The sequence below is a fragment of the Aotus nancymaae genome, unplaced genomic scaffold, assembly GCF_030222135.1.
Source record: "Aotus nancymaae isolate 86718 unplaced genomic scaffold, 86718_ANA_hifiasm-v0.15.2.pri h1tg000079l, whole genome shotgun sequence".
In the NCBI taxonomy this organism is placed as follows: domain Eukaryota; kingdom Metazoa; phylum Chordata; class Mammalia; order Primates; family Aotidae; genus Aotus; species Aotus nancymaae.
Genome location: NW_026988494.1, coordinates 23,672,295 through 23,687,980, shown reverse-complemented (window position 1 = coordinate 23,687,980; position 15,686 = coordinate 23,672,295). Strand labels below are relative to the sequence as shown.

The 15,686-nt window shown below is 42.6% G+C and overlaps 1 protein-coding gene and 1 non-coding gene across 3 annotated transcripts in view; both read right to left on the bottom strand.

Moving 5' to 3' along the window:
* DOCK5 (dedicator of cytokinesis 5) overlaps window positions 1–15,686 on the bottom strand; it is a 219,379-nt gene that overhangs the window by 94,586 nt on the left and 109,107 nt on the right. For both annotated transcript variants that reach the window (XM_064368698.1, XM_064368699.1), the window contains exons 8-13: window positions 15,382–15,539; window positions 13,802–13,883; window positions 12,001–12,130; window positions 10,177–10,249; window positions 8,014–8,156; window positions 4,072–4,197 (exon numbers count right to left, since the gene is read on the bottom strand). In XM_064368698.1, the coding sequence (XP_064224768.1) occupies window positions 4,072–4,197; window positions 8,014–8,156; window positions 10,177–10,249; window positions 12,001–12,130; window positions 13,802–13,883; window positions 15,382–15,539 (712 nt within the window). The remainder of the gene's footprint in view (window positions 1–4,071; window positions 4,198–8,013; window positions 8,157–10,176; window positions 10,250–12,000; window positions 12,131–13,801; window positions 13,884–15,381; window positions 15,540–15,686) is intronic.
* Window positions 6,761–6,876, bottom strand: LOC135271490 (U5 spliceosomal RNA). The gene has a single exon (XR_010339654.1). It is a non-coding gene; the product is annotated as a U5 spliceosomal RNA (small nuclear RNA).

Genomic DNA, 15,686 nt, shown 5'->3' with positions numbered 1-15,686 from the left:
GGGGATAGATTTGAGAGTCCTTTCAAAGGTAATGCTGACAGGTCTTATCCACTAACTTACGTGAGTTGTAAAGGAAAGGGAGATATCAAGGGTGACTTTCTGGCTTGTGCAGTGGAGGGATGGGTGGGTGGATGGATGCGTGGGTGGGAAGGTGGATGGATGGGTAGGTAGATAGATGGATGGATGGATGGGTGGATAGGGGTTGGATGGATGGATGGGTGGATGAATGAATGGATGGATAACGAGTTTAGATAGGTGGAGAGTTAGATGGGTAGGTGGATAGATGGATGGATAGAGGCTGGGTAGGTGGATGGATAGATAGGTAGATGGGGTTGGGTAGGTGGATGGATGGATGGATGAATGGATGAATAAAGGTTGGATAGGAGGACAGTTGGATGGGTAGGTGGATGGGTGAGTGGGTGGATGGATGAATGGACCAATGAATGGAGGTGCTGTTCTCTTAGAAAAAACACAAGAGAGATGTCTCAGGCCTAGATGCACAGAATTATGAGGTCCAAATGGGGAAACTGAATAAGAATTAGCCAATTAAAGCAAGGAAGGGTTGGGCATTGTGGCTCATGCCTATAATCTTTGGGAGGCAGAGGCAGGAGGACTGCTTAATCCTGAGATCAGCCTGGGCAACATAAGGAAACTCGGTCTCTACAAAAACAATTCATTTAATTATCCAGGTGTGGTGACTCATGCCTGTAGTCCCAGCTACTTGGGAGGCTGAGGTGGGAGGACTGCTTGAGCCTAGGAGATTGAGGCTTGCAGTGAGCTATGATCATACAACTGTACTACAGCCCGAGCGACAGAGCAAGATCTTGTCTCTAAAAAAAAAAAAAAAAAAGAGGGGAGTTCTGAGGCAGGAAATAGCTGGCTATATGGCTCTAGAACTCATAAAGAGGTCTTGGTGTTGAAGCTCCAGATTTGCAGGTGACGGGCAGATGTAAGCCAAATGAGTGAATGATACCTCTAGGGAGAAAATACAGCTGAGACAGAAAGAGGGCTGTTATGGGCTGAACTGTGTCCTCCCCAGATTCATATGTTGAAGCCATAACCCCTAGTAAAGCAGAATATGACCGTATTTGGAGATAGAGCCTTTAAAAGAGGAATTAAGGTAAAATGAGGTCATACAGGTGCGTCCTAATCCAATATGACTGGTGTCCTCATACGAAGAGATTAAGACACACACATGCACAGAGGGACAACCAAGTGAAGACACAGGGAGAAGATGGCCAACTGCAAGCCAAGGAGAGAGGCCTCAGGAGAAGCCAACTCTGCTGTCACCTTGATCTTGAACTTCCAGTCTCCTGTCCTTTCTTGTGAGAAAATAAATGTTGTTGACACCAGCCGGGTCTGTGGTGTTTTGCTATGGCAGCCCAAACACACTATTACAGGGTGTCAGGACCAAATTCAAGGAACTTCAACATTTAGAGGTCAAGCAGAATGTGAGAAGGTGGCAAAAGGGTCCTTGCAGAGGCCCCAGGGAAATGGAGAAACAGAGGAAAGTGAGGGGGTCACCAATGAGAAGGGAAGGAAATATTTTGACAACATCAGATGCTGCTGAGAGGTCAGAGCTGATCACTAGGCTGGAAAATGCCCACCAGACACAGCGATACCATGATCATGGGTGACTCTCATGAGAGCTACTCTGGAGAGGCAGGAGGCAGCCCAGCAGAGGTGACAACAGAGAACAGTGGACAGAATCACTCCTGTGACGCTGAAGACAGGGAGTTGGAGCTCCTTGCTAGAGGGCAAGAGGGGACAGGGAAGAGTTTAGGAGGCAACTGGAACCAGTTCCCAGGGTAATGGGACAACAGGAAGGAGTTCCGAGCCGAGGGAGTTGGGCCTAGACCTGAATTTCTCAGACCTGACTCAACACTAGATCACCTTGGGACCTCTGAATTGGTCTCTAGAAATCTGGGAATCTGCATGTTCAAGAAGATCCTGATTAGCTGATCCATAGTCTAGCACTGGGAACCATTGTTCTAGATGAATTTTTTTTTCTTTTTTGAGACAAGTCTTACTCTGTTGCCCAGGCTGGAGTACAGTGGCACAATCTCAGCTCACTGCAAACTCTGCCTCCTGGGTTCAAGTGATCCTCCTGCTTCAGCCTCCCAGATAGCTGGGATTACAGGTGCCTCCCAACATGCCTGGCTAATTTTTTCTTTTTTTTGAGACAGAGTCTTGCTCTGTTGCCAGGTGCCAGGCTGGAGTGCAGCAGCGCAATCTTGGCTCACTGTAACCTCCGCCTAATGTGTTCAAGCAATTCTCCTGCCTCAGCCTCCCAAGTAGCTAGGACTACAGGTGCACGCCACCACACCCAGTTAGTTTTTGTATTTTAGAAGAGACGAAGTTTCACTATGCTGGCCAGGTTGGTCTCTATCCATCTGTCTCAGCCTCCCGAAGTACTGGGATTATAGATGTGAGCCACCTTGCCTGGCCATATTCTAGATGAATTTTAAAACCTAATTTGCCCTTGGCATTCTATAAACCAATCCTATTGACTAAAAACAAAACAAACGAACAAAAAACCTTAATATTCTTTTAGAAGCCAGATTTCAAAGGTGTACTCACCTTACTTAAAGGCCTCAGAAAAAGCTAACCCTGTTGTCACCTTGATCAAAGAATAAACTTTCTCTACTTAATTTTTTTAGATTCGTGTCTTGTAGCAGTAAAACCATCTTCAGGTAGAGAATATTACTAATAGTTTTTTTCCCCCCTTAACATTTTCCCAGAATGTTGATGACTGCGTATCAGGGTGAAATAGCAAAAGAAAGCAAAAAACTTTCTTCTTCTATAAGAAAAAGAAAAAAGAGTAATCTCCATTTTAAAACTTTTTTACTCATTCATTCCACAAATATTCATTTAAGATCTACTACAGGCGACAATGTGGGTGGCAGCAAGTTATCAGTGCCCCTTAATTTCTCAAAGGAGAAACAAGATCTTGTATTACTTTAAAATAACCTCATTTTTTTCTTTCTTTCTTTTTTTTTGAGACAGTGTTGCTCTGTCATCCAGGCTGGAGTGCAGTGGCACAATCATAGCTCACTGCAACCTCTGCCTCCTGGGTTCAAGCGATTCTCATGCCTCAGCCTCCTGAGTAGCTGGCATTACAAGTGCCTGCCACCATGCCCAGCTAATTTTTGTATTTTTAATAGAGACAGGGTCACCAAGTCGGCCAGGAAGGTCTTGAAGTCTTGACCTCAAGTGATACGCCTGCCTTGGCCTCTCAAAGAGCTGGGATTACAGGTATGAGCCATTGTGCCTGGCCTAAAATAACCTGAATTTCTGTGCAGTAGATAAGTTGGTTTTCTAGAATTTTTCTAACAGGGCATAGTTGTTTTTCTAGAATTCCTATTAATATCAATTAGGTTATAGTAATATGTATAAAGTTCCTTGAGAGACTTATTCTCTTTTCTTAGTATGGAGATTAAAATTAAATGGGTGAATCAGTGAATTCAAGAGAACACACACATATGCAGATCACCAGAAAGATGATGAAACAGGAAAATGCTGACATTCTCATCACTACAAGAAAGGGAGAGCCAGAGCGCTTTTAGAGCTTCGGAGAATGGCGAGAGGAAGGCGCCCACATGCTGGGGACATGAGAAAAGGGACACACAAGTGAGGCCAATTAGTCTCCTGAACAGAGCAGCCTGTGCTATTTCAGAGTCTGTGTAAAAGAGAGTAAGAAAATTTGAGTTATGTTTAAAAGCATTATAGGCTGGGTGCAGTGGTTCACGCCTGAAATCCAAGCACTTTGGGAGGCAGAGGCGGGCGGACCACAAGGTCAAGAGATCGAGACCATCCTGGCCAACATGGTAAAACCCCGTCTCTGCTACAAATACAAAAAAATAGTCGGGTGTAGTGGTGGGTGCCTGTAATCCCAGATACTCAGGAGGCTGAGGCAGGGAGAACTGCCTGAACCCAGGAGCTGGAGGTTGCAGTGAGCCGAGATCACGCCACTGCACTCCAGCCTGGGCAACAGAGCAAGACTCCAGAAAAGAAAAGAAGTAATGGCTGCACAGGAGGAAGCAAAACAGGTGAGTCATGTAAAGTGCTTACCTGGCAGTATGATTTCAGGAAAGCCCATCTTCCGGGCGATTGCTGTTGATCTATCAACCAAGTGTGAAAAATTCTTCTGAACCTGTCTGAGGTCACCTGGCAATAGCTTCAAGGATACCCAAAGTCCTTTAAAGAAATAAAAGATAAACTTTTAGTTTTCTATATAATCTATATAACACACACATAACTGGTGAAAAGAACATTTGAGTTGTATAGTCACAACCAGGTACCTTACTATAAAGATGTAAATTCTGCCCCAGTTGACTTGTAATTTTAATCACACTTCCACAACAGGACCTTTTGAAAATGTGACAGAGATGTGAACAGATGCTAAATTTAGGGGAAAAAATGGTAAAGAAGCCCCTACCAGATACCAGAATATATTGTAAAGCTACAATAATTTGTGATACTAGTGGTAAAAATGATATATACATAAAACAATGAAATACTATAATATATAGCAATTTAATGTATGACAAAGAGGCATAACAAATCATGAAAAAAATCCAATCATTACATGAATATTCTGGGATTATTTTCTTGTTATTTAAGAAAATTTAATTTATCATCTTATATTATCATTAAAATAAATTCCCAATAATGAATTAAACAGAAAAAAGAGGCAGAACATTAAAAGAAAAAAAGTATATAGTTATTAAAACTCTGAGAAGAAAAGAAAAAACCATTTTCCTTTCTTTCTTTTTTTTTTTTTTTTTTCTGATAGAGAGTCTCACTCTGTTGCCCAGGCTGGAGTGTGGTGGCGCCAGCTCAGCTCACTGCAACCTCTGCCTCCAGAGTTCAAGCAATTCTCACGTCTCAGCCTCTGCAGTAGCTGGGATTGCAGGTGTGTGCCATCACACCAGCTAATTTTTGTATTTTTCTTTTTTTAGTAAAGATGGAGTTTCACCATGATGGCCAGGCTGGTCTCGAACTCCTAACCTCAAGCAATCTGCCTCCCTCAGCCTCCCAAAGTGTTGGGATTACAGGTGTGAGCCACTATACCCAGCCCTAATGATTTTTAAAAATCAGTTCACAACATAACTAAGAGTGCAGTAAGATAAACACTGGAACACAACAGAAATCTATGGCAAGTGATTTGGCATATGTATATCTCCAGCTGTAGGCTTGTTCCCAGCATGCGACCCAGAAATCCAACTTCCAGGAATTTTCTTGGGGAGATAGTCTCAAACACAGAAAAGACTTCCATGTATAAAGATAGTCAGAGCAGAGTTTTTTATATTTGTAATGATGACAAATTAAGAAGCACGTAAGTGTTTATCTAGGAGAGTCCCTTTTCTTAAATCTAAACACTGGAATACTATGCAGTCATAAAAATATTCATGAAGAGCATAAAAACATTTGAAAAGTGCTTGTTTGGCATGAAGTATAGTATTTAGAAAAAAAGAAAGAAAAAAGAATGAAAAGTGCTTGTTTTGTTGTTAGGCAGCAAGAATGGAAATGACTTTTTTTTTTCAGTTTTGTTAAATAAATTATACATACATGGTAATCTGTTTAGTATAAGGGTTTTCCACTGCAACTGAAATTATAGTTAAGAGCTCTAAAAAAACAGAAATAGGGTGCATGCGGTGACTCACACCTGTAATCTCAGCACTTTGGGAGGCCGAGGCAAGCAGATCATTTCAGGTCAGGAGTTCGAGACAAGCCTGGCTAACATACTAAAACCCCGTCTCTACTAAAAATACAAAAATTAGCCAGGTGTGGTGGCAGGCACCTGCAATCCCAGCTACTTGGGAGGCTGAGGCAGGAGAATCACTTGAGCCCAGGAGACGGAGTTTACAGTGAGCCAGGATTGAGACACTGCACTCCAGCCTAGGAGACAGAGTGAGACTCCATCTCAAAAAAATAAAAAAATTTAAAAAAATTTAGTTATTTGTTTTCAGATTATTTATTGATTCCTTGCTTGTCTTTCCTACACAGGATAACTGCAAATACATCAGAAACTAAATATAATGAAAATCATGTGTTTTCTGATTGCTTCCATTTTAGAAGACAGTTATAGGGTAGTGAAAAAAAGTCATTCAGTCTATATGTATTTTTGATACGTACAGGCTGATTAAGTCTCTACTTATTTTTGATAAAGGAGTTAAGAAATTATTTAGGCAGATAGTGAGGGTAAGGAAATCCTCAGTAAGGTTTTCCTTTTAATGAAAAACAGCCCCAGAATAATTTTCTTTTCCTGCAAAATCGGGCTGCAGACATAGACAAGGAAGCCGGAAGTTTGCATGGGTAAATGCCAGCCAATAGTAAAAGGCTACCTGGAGCTAGACATGTCCAATATGGAGGCTCCATTTTCCCTTCTCTTTGCCAGCCCAGTGTGCAGTAAGAAGCAGACAACATGGCGCCAGCCAGATGGAAAGCCCATTTGTATAAGATTAGGGTGGGGTGACCAGCTTTCCCTGCGTGCTGTATACATGTCATACCTCTGGTCCAACCAATATGTGGGCCCTACATAAATCAGACACACCTTCTCAAGCCTGCCTATAAAATCCAAAAGCCCCTATCTCTCACGAGAGAGAGAGAGAGAGCTGTTCTCCTTTCTCTTTCTTTTGCCTATTAAACCTCCGCTCCTAAACTCACTCTGTCTGTGTGTCCGTGTCCTTAATTTTCTTGGCATAAGACAACAAACCCCACACAGCAACACTGCTTAATTTTTTTAAACTAATTTTATAACCTTTGCAAACATAAGACCTTAAAAAATTGGTTAAAGCTCAGAGTGGTTCCTCTCCACGGAAATCTTCAGTAAAAGGTGAAAGATTTAGAAAATATTAAGGACAATCAAAGTATTCAATCTTCGACGTTATACAAATATGGCCACCATCTTGGTATTTGAATATTAAAACTGTTTTGATTCAAAATGCAGTTTCAATAAGCAGAACTTCTCTTGGTTAAAACACTCCATCAACAGAACATGTTAAGGAGGTGCTAAAAACTATAATTTTTGCATTATTTCATATTAATACATATTCATTTATATTACTTTGGTTTCCTTCCCTCAATTTAAACAAATGTGATGGGATCAGAGTAGAGTATAATTATTACCTAGGATCAGCATTGGGAATGAAGATTAGACAAAAATGTGGAGGCCAGAAGTGGTGGCTCATGCCTATAATTCCAGGGATTTGGGAGGCCAGGATGGGAGGATCACTCGAGGCCAGAAGTAAAGAAGAGCCTGGGCAATATAGTGAGACCCTATCTCTACAAAAAAAAAAAATTAGGCCGGGCGTGGTGGCTCATGCCTGTAATCCCAGCACTTTGGGAGGCTGAGGCGGGTAGATCACGAGGTCAAGAGATCGAGACCATCCTGGTCAACATGGTGAAACCCCGTCTCTACTAAAAATACAAAAAATTAGTTGGGCATGGTGGTGTGTGCCTGTAATCTCAGCTACTCAGGAGGCTGAGGCAGGAGAATTGCCTGAACCCAGGAGGCGGAAGTTGCGGTGAGCCGAGATCACGCCATTGCACTCCAGCCTGGGTAACAAGAGCGAAACTCCGTCTCAAAAAAAAAAAAAAAATTAAAAATTAGCTAAGCATGGTGGTGCATGCCTGTAGTCCCAGCTACTTGGGAGGCTGAGGTAGGAGGACTGCTTAAACCCCGGAAGTGGAGGCTGCTGTGAGCCAAGATCATGCAATTGTACTCCAGCCTGGGTGACAGCATGTGACCATCTCAAAAAGAAAAGACTCATGGGATAAAACTTTGTTCCACAGAATTTACAAAATAAACCGTGATCAAAGTCACTGCTGGGTGCATCTCAAGGCAGTTCAGTATTAAAAGTCTGTAGTAGGAAGCTGAGGAGGACGGTCCCCAGCGGAGGCTGTTTTGTATAAAAGGAAGATAATAAAGGGCAGGAGTCCAAAGACCCAGCTGTGAATGTCCCCCACCCTCAGCAGAGTCCCTCCCAGCTCTGGCACTGGACTGTATACCTTGCCCCTTGTGATTCACTTCCTTTGCTGTAATCACTTTATTCAAGACTGAAGTGAGTGGCTCATTCTCCCCAATCACGTGTGATGTTATCAAGGGCGACATGATGATCTGCCTCTGACGGATGTAGGTTTCCATCGCAATTCTTGGGAAAGAGAAATAAGAGGTAAGCTGGGAGGGGAAGAAAGGAAATCTCTGCAGCACAACCTCAGATAATGGTGAGTCTTATGAGAATGATTTGGAAATATCAACACTAACTATACCTATCTTTCGATCCTTCCTTTATTTTTCCATTGACGGTCTATCTTAAATACTAAATTCACCTTGGAAATGAATTGAGGCAAAGAGAGAGAGAGGAAAAAAACCCCAAGAGTACACAAAACTGGTGATCAAAGGTTAGCAACTAAAATCAGAGGCAACGCTCCAGGCTCTTTCAGAAGCAGAAGAAGCTGCTGCAATAGAATTGAAGACGACCACCCACAGAAAGGGCAGGAGCCCTGGCCTCCAGGTCTACTTCTACCTGAGTGAGCTCTGCAAGAATTTCCCTTTGGGCCTCAGTTTCTTCATCTGTAAGAGATGGGCTGAGATCGCCTACTTGCTAAGGCTCCTGTCTAGTGTCAGCCCCCCATGTACGAGCGCAGTGTGTACACCTGATGTCTGGTAGAGGTTCTCAGATTTCCATGTGATGACAAGCTAGATCTTGGCATGGGTGCTGCCAAACAAGCTCCACTTGAGGGATCCTAACAGGCTGCAGCTCGTAAAGGGTGATCAAAGAAGCAAACACAGCCCCATTTTACTGAGGGCAGAAGCACTATCAGCAACTGCACATCAGCCTGGTGCAGGATAACAGTCTCCTGTCTTCTCTCTCCACTGCACGTAAGCCAGTTTTCTCTGCAGGGTTCCCTATACCCTGACAATAAGACACTGCCATATGTGACTGGCAAATGGGATTCCTATAGTCTTGAGTTCCTGTTTTTTACACATGACTTTTGATAACTGGACTCGCAGGATACACATACAAAACTCTCCTACTGGAAAACACTGTAAAGTTTTTAAAGTAGGTTATGGCAGAACTCGCCATAAATCTTAGGCATTCAGTGCCAGAGGCTGCAGTCTGCATAGTAAATACTTCACTGTGGCTGTTGGCTGCACAGTGAGTGGAAATAACATTAGGGCGGGGTTCATCAGGAACTCAAAGTGCAGATTACATGGTGAGGACAATCTCAGGACTAAGTACTGGGATATGGTTGCTGGAGGAAAGCTGGTTCAGAAATTAAGGAGGAAGCACATCACCACCAGCAAATATACAGATGACTGTTTCAGACACCTTTCAAATCCATGAATGCAACTCATTTTACGTACACATACACATACGTATAATCTTAAATGCAAACATAATACATTTATAGTACTATTATATATATGGTACATTTATATTTATTATTATATATGTCACAACATTCACATCTGCACTTCTTCAGAGTGACAAGGCTTGCTCCCAACAGCTCCCCAGTGGCCTACTCATGGCTCCAGCTCCTGCAGCTCACTATGGAGGGCCTCAGTAAAGCTCTGCAGGGATCCTTTCACACAGTCCCAGGCTGGCTTTCCCCCGACATGCAGGAACACTGGCCCATGGGTAGGTCAGCCCTTCGCTCTCTCATTTCCTCAATCCTTGCTACAGACAGTGTGGCCCTCAGACCAGCTGCATCAGCATCACCTGGGAGCTTGTCAGAGGAAGAATTCCCCTGCAGCCTAACAAGCTCCCCCAATTGCATGACACAGTCTGAGAAGCCCTATGCTATCTCACGTGATTCCGAGTATTCCATGATGCCTGTTTCATGCAATAGACTCCACAGATACTTCAGCATTTCTGACGCAAAGACAGTACCACTTTCTGCATTCTAGGGCAGATGGATATTTGCCCTTTTCATATTCCTTTGGTCCTCTCTATAGAATCAGGAAAGTTCAGTTTACCCTCTTCCATGGGAGTCCAACATCAAGGACTTTGAATAAAGTCTTCTGTCCAGCTCCTATCTGACAATCTTTCAGCTTAGAATCTTTCCTTCTCTCAGAAAATGGTTTCTAGTACCTGTTTCTGTGTTAACACACGATTGAATGGCTAATTCAGGTCTCAAGTCACCTGGGATACATGCCAAAGTACTTACTGCTGAAAGGGAATAAAATGCTGCTTTTCTTCATCATCCACCTTCCCATGTATGATATCAGTAATATCCATCACTAGAAAAAAGATAAACTTCATTAAAGAAACTAATTGCTTCATGCCTCAGTAAGTTACTATGGAAAAGGACAGTATCAGCAAACATAAAATGCTAGAGGAAGAAAGGTACCAAGCAGGGACTTTTTAAAAAAATTTCTTTACCAATGATGATTCCCACTGTACCCAGCCCAGCAAAAGAATAACTCATGAGATGCTGAGAAATGGGTCTGGGTTTTACTGGATCAATTTTGCAGACTACCCACTTTCAAACTCTACAAAATCAAGTTGATTATTATTATTATTTTTTTTGAGATGGAGTCTTGCTCTTTTGCCCAGGTTGGAGTGCAGTGGCGTGATATTGGCTCACTGCAATCTCCACCTCCCTCGTTCAAGCAATTCTCCTGCCTCAGCCTCCCAAGTAGCCGGGACTACTACAGGTGCATGCCACCATGCTCAGCTAGCTTTTGTAGTACAGACAGGGTTTCAACCGTGTTAGCCAGGCTGGTCTTAAACTCCTGGCATCAGGTGATCTGCGCACCTCGGCCTCCCAAAATGCTGGGATTACAAGCATAAGCCATACAAACTTAGCCCGAGTTGCTAAGTTCCTGAGAAATTTAACATCAGGTTATTTTTTAGTAAGTTTGGAACAAGGGTCCAGAAGCAGAATTACATTTCCTTGATCGTTTTCGATCTATGAGCAACCAAAATGTCAATGTAAGGCCCCAAATGCATTTCCTCAATTGAACAAACTATAGAGGCAGGTTCTGGGGTTTAATGTAAGCCAAGAAGCCTTTTGGAAAGAACTCAGAAACAAACACAACATTGCCTTGAAAGAGTACATTTCCTAGACAGGCAAAACACTTCCCAGCAAGTATTTCATCCCACTAAAATCACAGACTTCAGCAGATGGAGACAGGGAGGATTCTGATAGTCACAACTAAGGTTCTACTGTGTGTAAGACACAGCGTTGGTCACTAAAGGAGAAAGCAAAGAGTGGGCCAGGTAAGGACACAGAACCCACGCAAAAAAACTGGCAGTGCCAGGCATTGTCTGATACTGACGATGACAACGTGATCCATCTCTCACTATTTCTTCCCGCCCTTCTTCCTCCTTCCCTCCCTCTCTCTATATTCTAAATTGTAGCAAAACACACATAACATAAAATTTACCATCTAGCCTATTTTAAAGTATACAGTTCAGTGGTATTAAAAGTATTCACATTGTTGTGCAAACATCCGCACCTTCCATCTCTAGAACCTTTTCATCTTCCCAGATGGAAACTCCATACCCATTGAACACTAACTTCCATTCCCCCTCTCCAGCCCTTGGCACTCATTATTCTATGCTGTCTCTATGAATCTGATCACTCTAGGTCCCTCATATAAGTGTGATAATACAATATTTGTCCTATTGTGTCTGGCTTATTTACTTAGCGTAAAGTCCTCAAGGTTCATCCACACTGTACGTAGCATGTGTCACAACTCCCTTCCTGTTTAAGGTGAGTATTATTCCATTGTACATACACACCACATTTTCTTTGCCCATTTATGCATTGATGGACACCTGGGTTACTTCCACCTTTTCCCTATTTGTGAATAAGACTGCTACAAACTTGGATGTACAAATATCTCCTCCAGACCTTGCTTGTGATTCTTTTGAAGTGGGACTGCTGGATCATTTGCTAGTTCCACGTTTCATTTTTTGAGCAATCGCCATACTATTCTCCACAGGGCTGCACTATTTCACATTTGTCTTTAGGTCTTTCTCGTACCTGCCACTCCAAAAGGTCTTCGTAGTCCGCAGGTGTGCTTCTTGCCTTCCTTCAGCTCCATGTGGCCGACACGGACAATCTGGCACACGAGGCTGACACGGGGCCGGATGAGGTCCATGCTGCTGAGGTCCTAAAGGGGCAGAGAAAGTGCAAGAGAAGGTGGGGCTGGGCCACTCTGTCACCTGTGTCTCTCTTATCTTTACCCTCTACAACAAAATACTGTTCAGACCTTATTTCTGAATGCTGAAATACCAGAAAGACTCTCTTCTTCCCCATCTCCCTCCAAGAGCTATTATGGCCTCAGAGAACATGACTTTGTGCTTGTAAACAAGGGCCTTTTTGTTCCCCAGTTCCTACTCCAAATTTACAAATTAGATCATAGTCCTTCGGAAGTCTCCAGATCATCAGGTTAGGCAGGGTACTGAAAAACCAGGGCCCTCATCGTTGCGACTGTACATTCTTCCTGGACAAATCTCAGCATAAGATGCACTTCAGCTTCAAATGAAATAAAAACCTGTGTGATACTGACATTTACTGGGTATCCACACAAGTCTGTGACATTTCATTTCCTCTTCATAGCAAGCCCGTGAGGCAACTATAAGACAGGCACTGCTTTATGGGATTATTCACCTGATTTATGAGAGGTCTCCATTGAAAGCTTATCCATGTACACAGAATCATCACAGATGTGTCGTAGCTAGGGCTCTACATTTGTTTGTATCACTTTGTTTTCCCTTTTTATACAGACGAGGTCTCCCTATGTTACCCAGGCTGGTCTTGAACGTCTGGGCTTAAGGGATCCACCCACCATGGCCTCCCAAAGTGCTGGGATTAGACAGGAGACACAGTGCCCGGCCATTATTTGTATTCTTAAGGATGGGTGAGTAAACCCAGGAATGAGCTGATATCTCTCATTCAATTCAACTTCAGAAAAAAATTAATCACATCTCAAATTGGTTATATGAAACAGTTGCCCGAGGCCTCTTTACTGAAGCAAGAATCACTTTTAAAATACTCATTCCAAATCCAGCCCCTGTAATTTAGTTAACTCAGGTCTCCAAGATAGGAATATACATCAATGATAACATCCACCCTGCATTTCTGCTCTAGGTTCTGCAAGGCTTCTGTGAATAGAAAAATAAAGACTCCAGGCGAATGGCTACATATATTGTGGCACATTCATAGAGTAGTCTCCCCTTATCTGTGATGAGTATGCTCTGAATTCCCCCAGTGGATACCTCAAACCAAAGACAGGACCAAACCCTATATGTGCTGTTTTTTCCTATACATATATGATTATAAAGTTTTACCTTTACACTTAAAGGAAGCACTTGGTGCTTGTCTTTGGCATATCCGAACTGCCAGCATCACTCCTCTTGTACTTTACTTTGAGGTCATTTTTTCTTTTTGTACTTTAGTAGAAACAGTTTTACCATGTTGCCCAGACTAGTCTCAAACTCCTGGGCTCAAGTGATCCTCCCACCTCAGCCTCTCAAAGTGCTAGGATTAAAGGCATGAGCCCCTATGCCTGGATTGATTATTGTTTATTATCTGTCTTACCCATTAGGACAAAAGCTGCTTTTTTCCCCTGATTCTTCATAGATGTGTCTCAAGTGTCTATATCAGTGTGTGGCATCTAAAAGGTGTTCAGTAAGTACATGTTGAATAAATGGGTGGATTATTCCTTTTAGGGGGATTGATGATTTTTCATCTTTTCATTTTGTATGTTTTCCACATATTCATTATGTGAATCTGCTCATACCATAAACAAAGAGAATGACTGAACAGAGGGAGGACTTACAGTAAACACTGCTTGGAGGTTATTGAGCTTCTCTATTTCCTTGGGCATCCCGTTACTGCCCCAACGAATTAGATAGTTCTCACTGGCAAAGGAAAAAAAAAATTACTCTTAATGAGAGGCTAACTGGGGCTGGAGGCGAGGCTGCCCTTAGTATAGACTTAGAAGGGAAGGAGGAAGGGCCAGAAATGCTCAGTGAAATTCAACAGGCCAGTGTGAAGAGAGCTGAGTTAGGAACTGAGTACACACAGATGACCACTGTTGGTGCCCCGGCATTAGAGAAGCGTCCCTGCCGTGGCTCTGCAAGGCATGCCCTATACAGGTACAGGACATGCCCTGCTCCCATTGGGTACAGACACGGTAGAGCTTATAGGATGCTACTGTCTGGGTCGTCCTTCCATCTCAAAATCTTTGAATAAAAGTTTCAGCTTTGCTGAATTAAGAATTTAATTTTAGGCTGGCATGGGGGCTTATGCCTGTAATCCCAGCACTTTGGGAGGCTGAGGCAGGTGGATCACCTGAGGTCAGGAGTTCAAGACCAGCCTGGCCAACATGGAGAAACCCTGTCTCTAATAAAAATACAAAAATTGGCTGGGTGTGGTGGCAGGTGCCTGTAATCCCAGCTACTCGGGAGGCTGAGGCAGGAGAATCGCCAACCCGGGGGGCAGAGGTTGCAGTAAGCCAAGACTGCGCATTGCACTCCAGCTTGGGCGACAAGAGTGAAACTCTGTCTCAAAAAATAAAAAATAAATAAATAAAATAAGAATTTAATGTTGTAACAGTCATTCCAAATCTATGCCCTGTAATCCACATTATGATGTTAAAAAAATTATTTTTTGAAATAAATTGTCAGCAATTACTTTTAACTATCTTCTCAAAAATAAATTCTCCATTTTCTTAGTTGCTAAACAGTAGTACTACTCTAGGGTTGAACAATTCCAATTCCTTAGAGTCTTAAAAAAAAGTTTTTTTGAATAGACATCATCTTCTTAGAGCAGTTGTGGCTCTGCAGAAAAGTTAAGCTGAAAATAGAGTCCCATAACATATTCTCTCCCCTCAGACACAACCTCCTTTGCTATCAACATTCCCTCAACCAGAACGGTAACATTAGTTCAAACTGATGAAGCTGCACTGACTCATCATTTACCCAAAGTCCACAGTTTACATAAGGGTTCCCTCTTGGTGTTGCGCATTCTGTGCATTTAGACACATTCATAATGACACGCATCCACCACTACAGCATCATACAGAATAGTGCCGTTGCTCTACAAACCCTCTGTGCTCTGCCTGTTCATCCCTCTCTCACCCTCCCATGCAGCCTTTTGAATTCTTTGTATCTCCAATTCCTAATGAGATTTATGTGATCTCTAAACCCCTGGGAGTAGACAAACTGGCCACATTGTGTCAGTAGTGACAATATGAAGGCTTCTTAGCCCAAAGGATTTTACATCCTACCGCTTAGAAATCTTCCCCGCTTCCCTATTTTCTCTTCTCCAATCTGGCAAAGAGCTGCCCAGGTGGGAATCAGGGGAAGGCTAGGTATCTTTGCCAGGTCAACAGCAAGGGATCTGGGTCTCTGCTACCTGATAAAAGTGGACTGGTCTGGGTCATAGAGGGCCATAAACAACTCTGCATCTTCGCCGATGTTGCAGACGAAGTTCTTGAAGTTCACATAGAGGCCGTAAGTGTGGATGGTACTGAAGATGGACTGGCCCCTCAAGTCAAGGTTCTGCAGGATTGACTGAATGAAGAGGAAACAGAAAAAAAATCTTGGTTTCAGCAAATGGGAAATGTTAGCCAAAAAAAAAAAAAAAATATATATATATATATATATATAAAAAATATAAATATATAATAAAAATAAATAAATAATATATATATTGCCTGC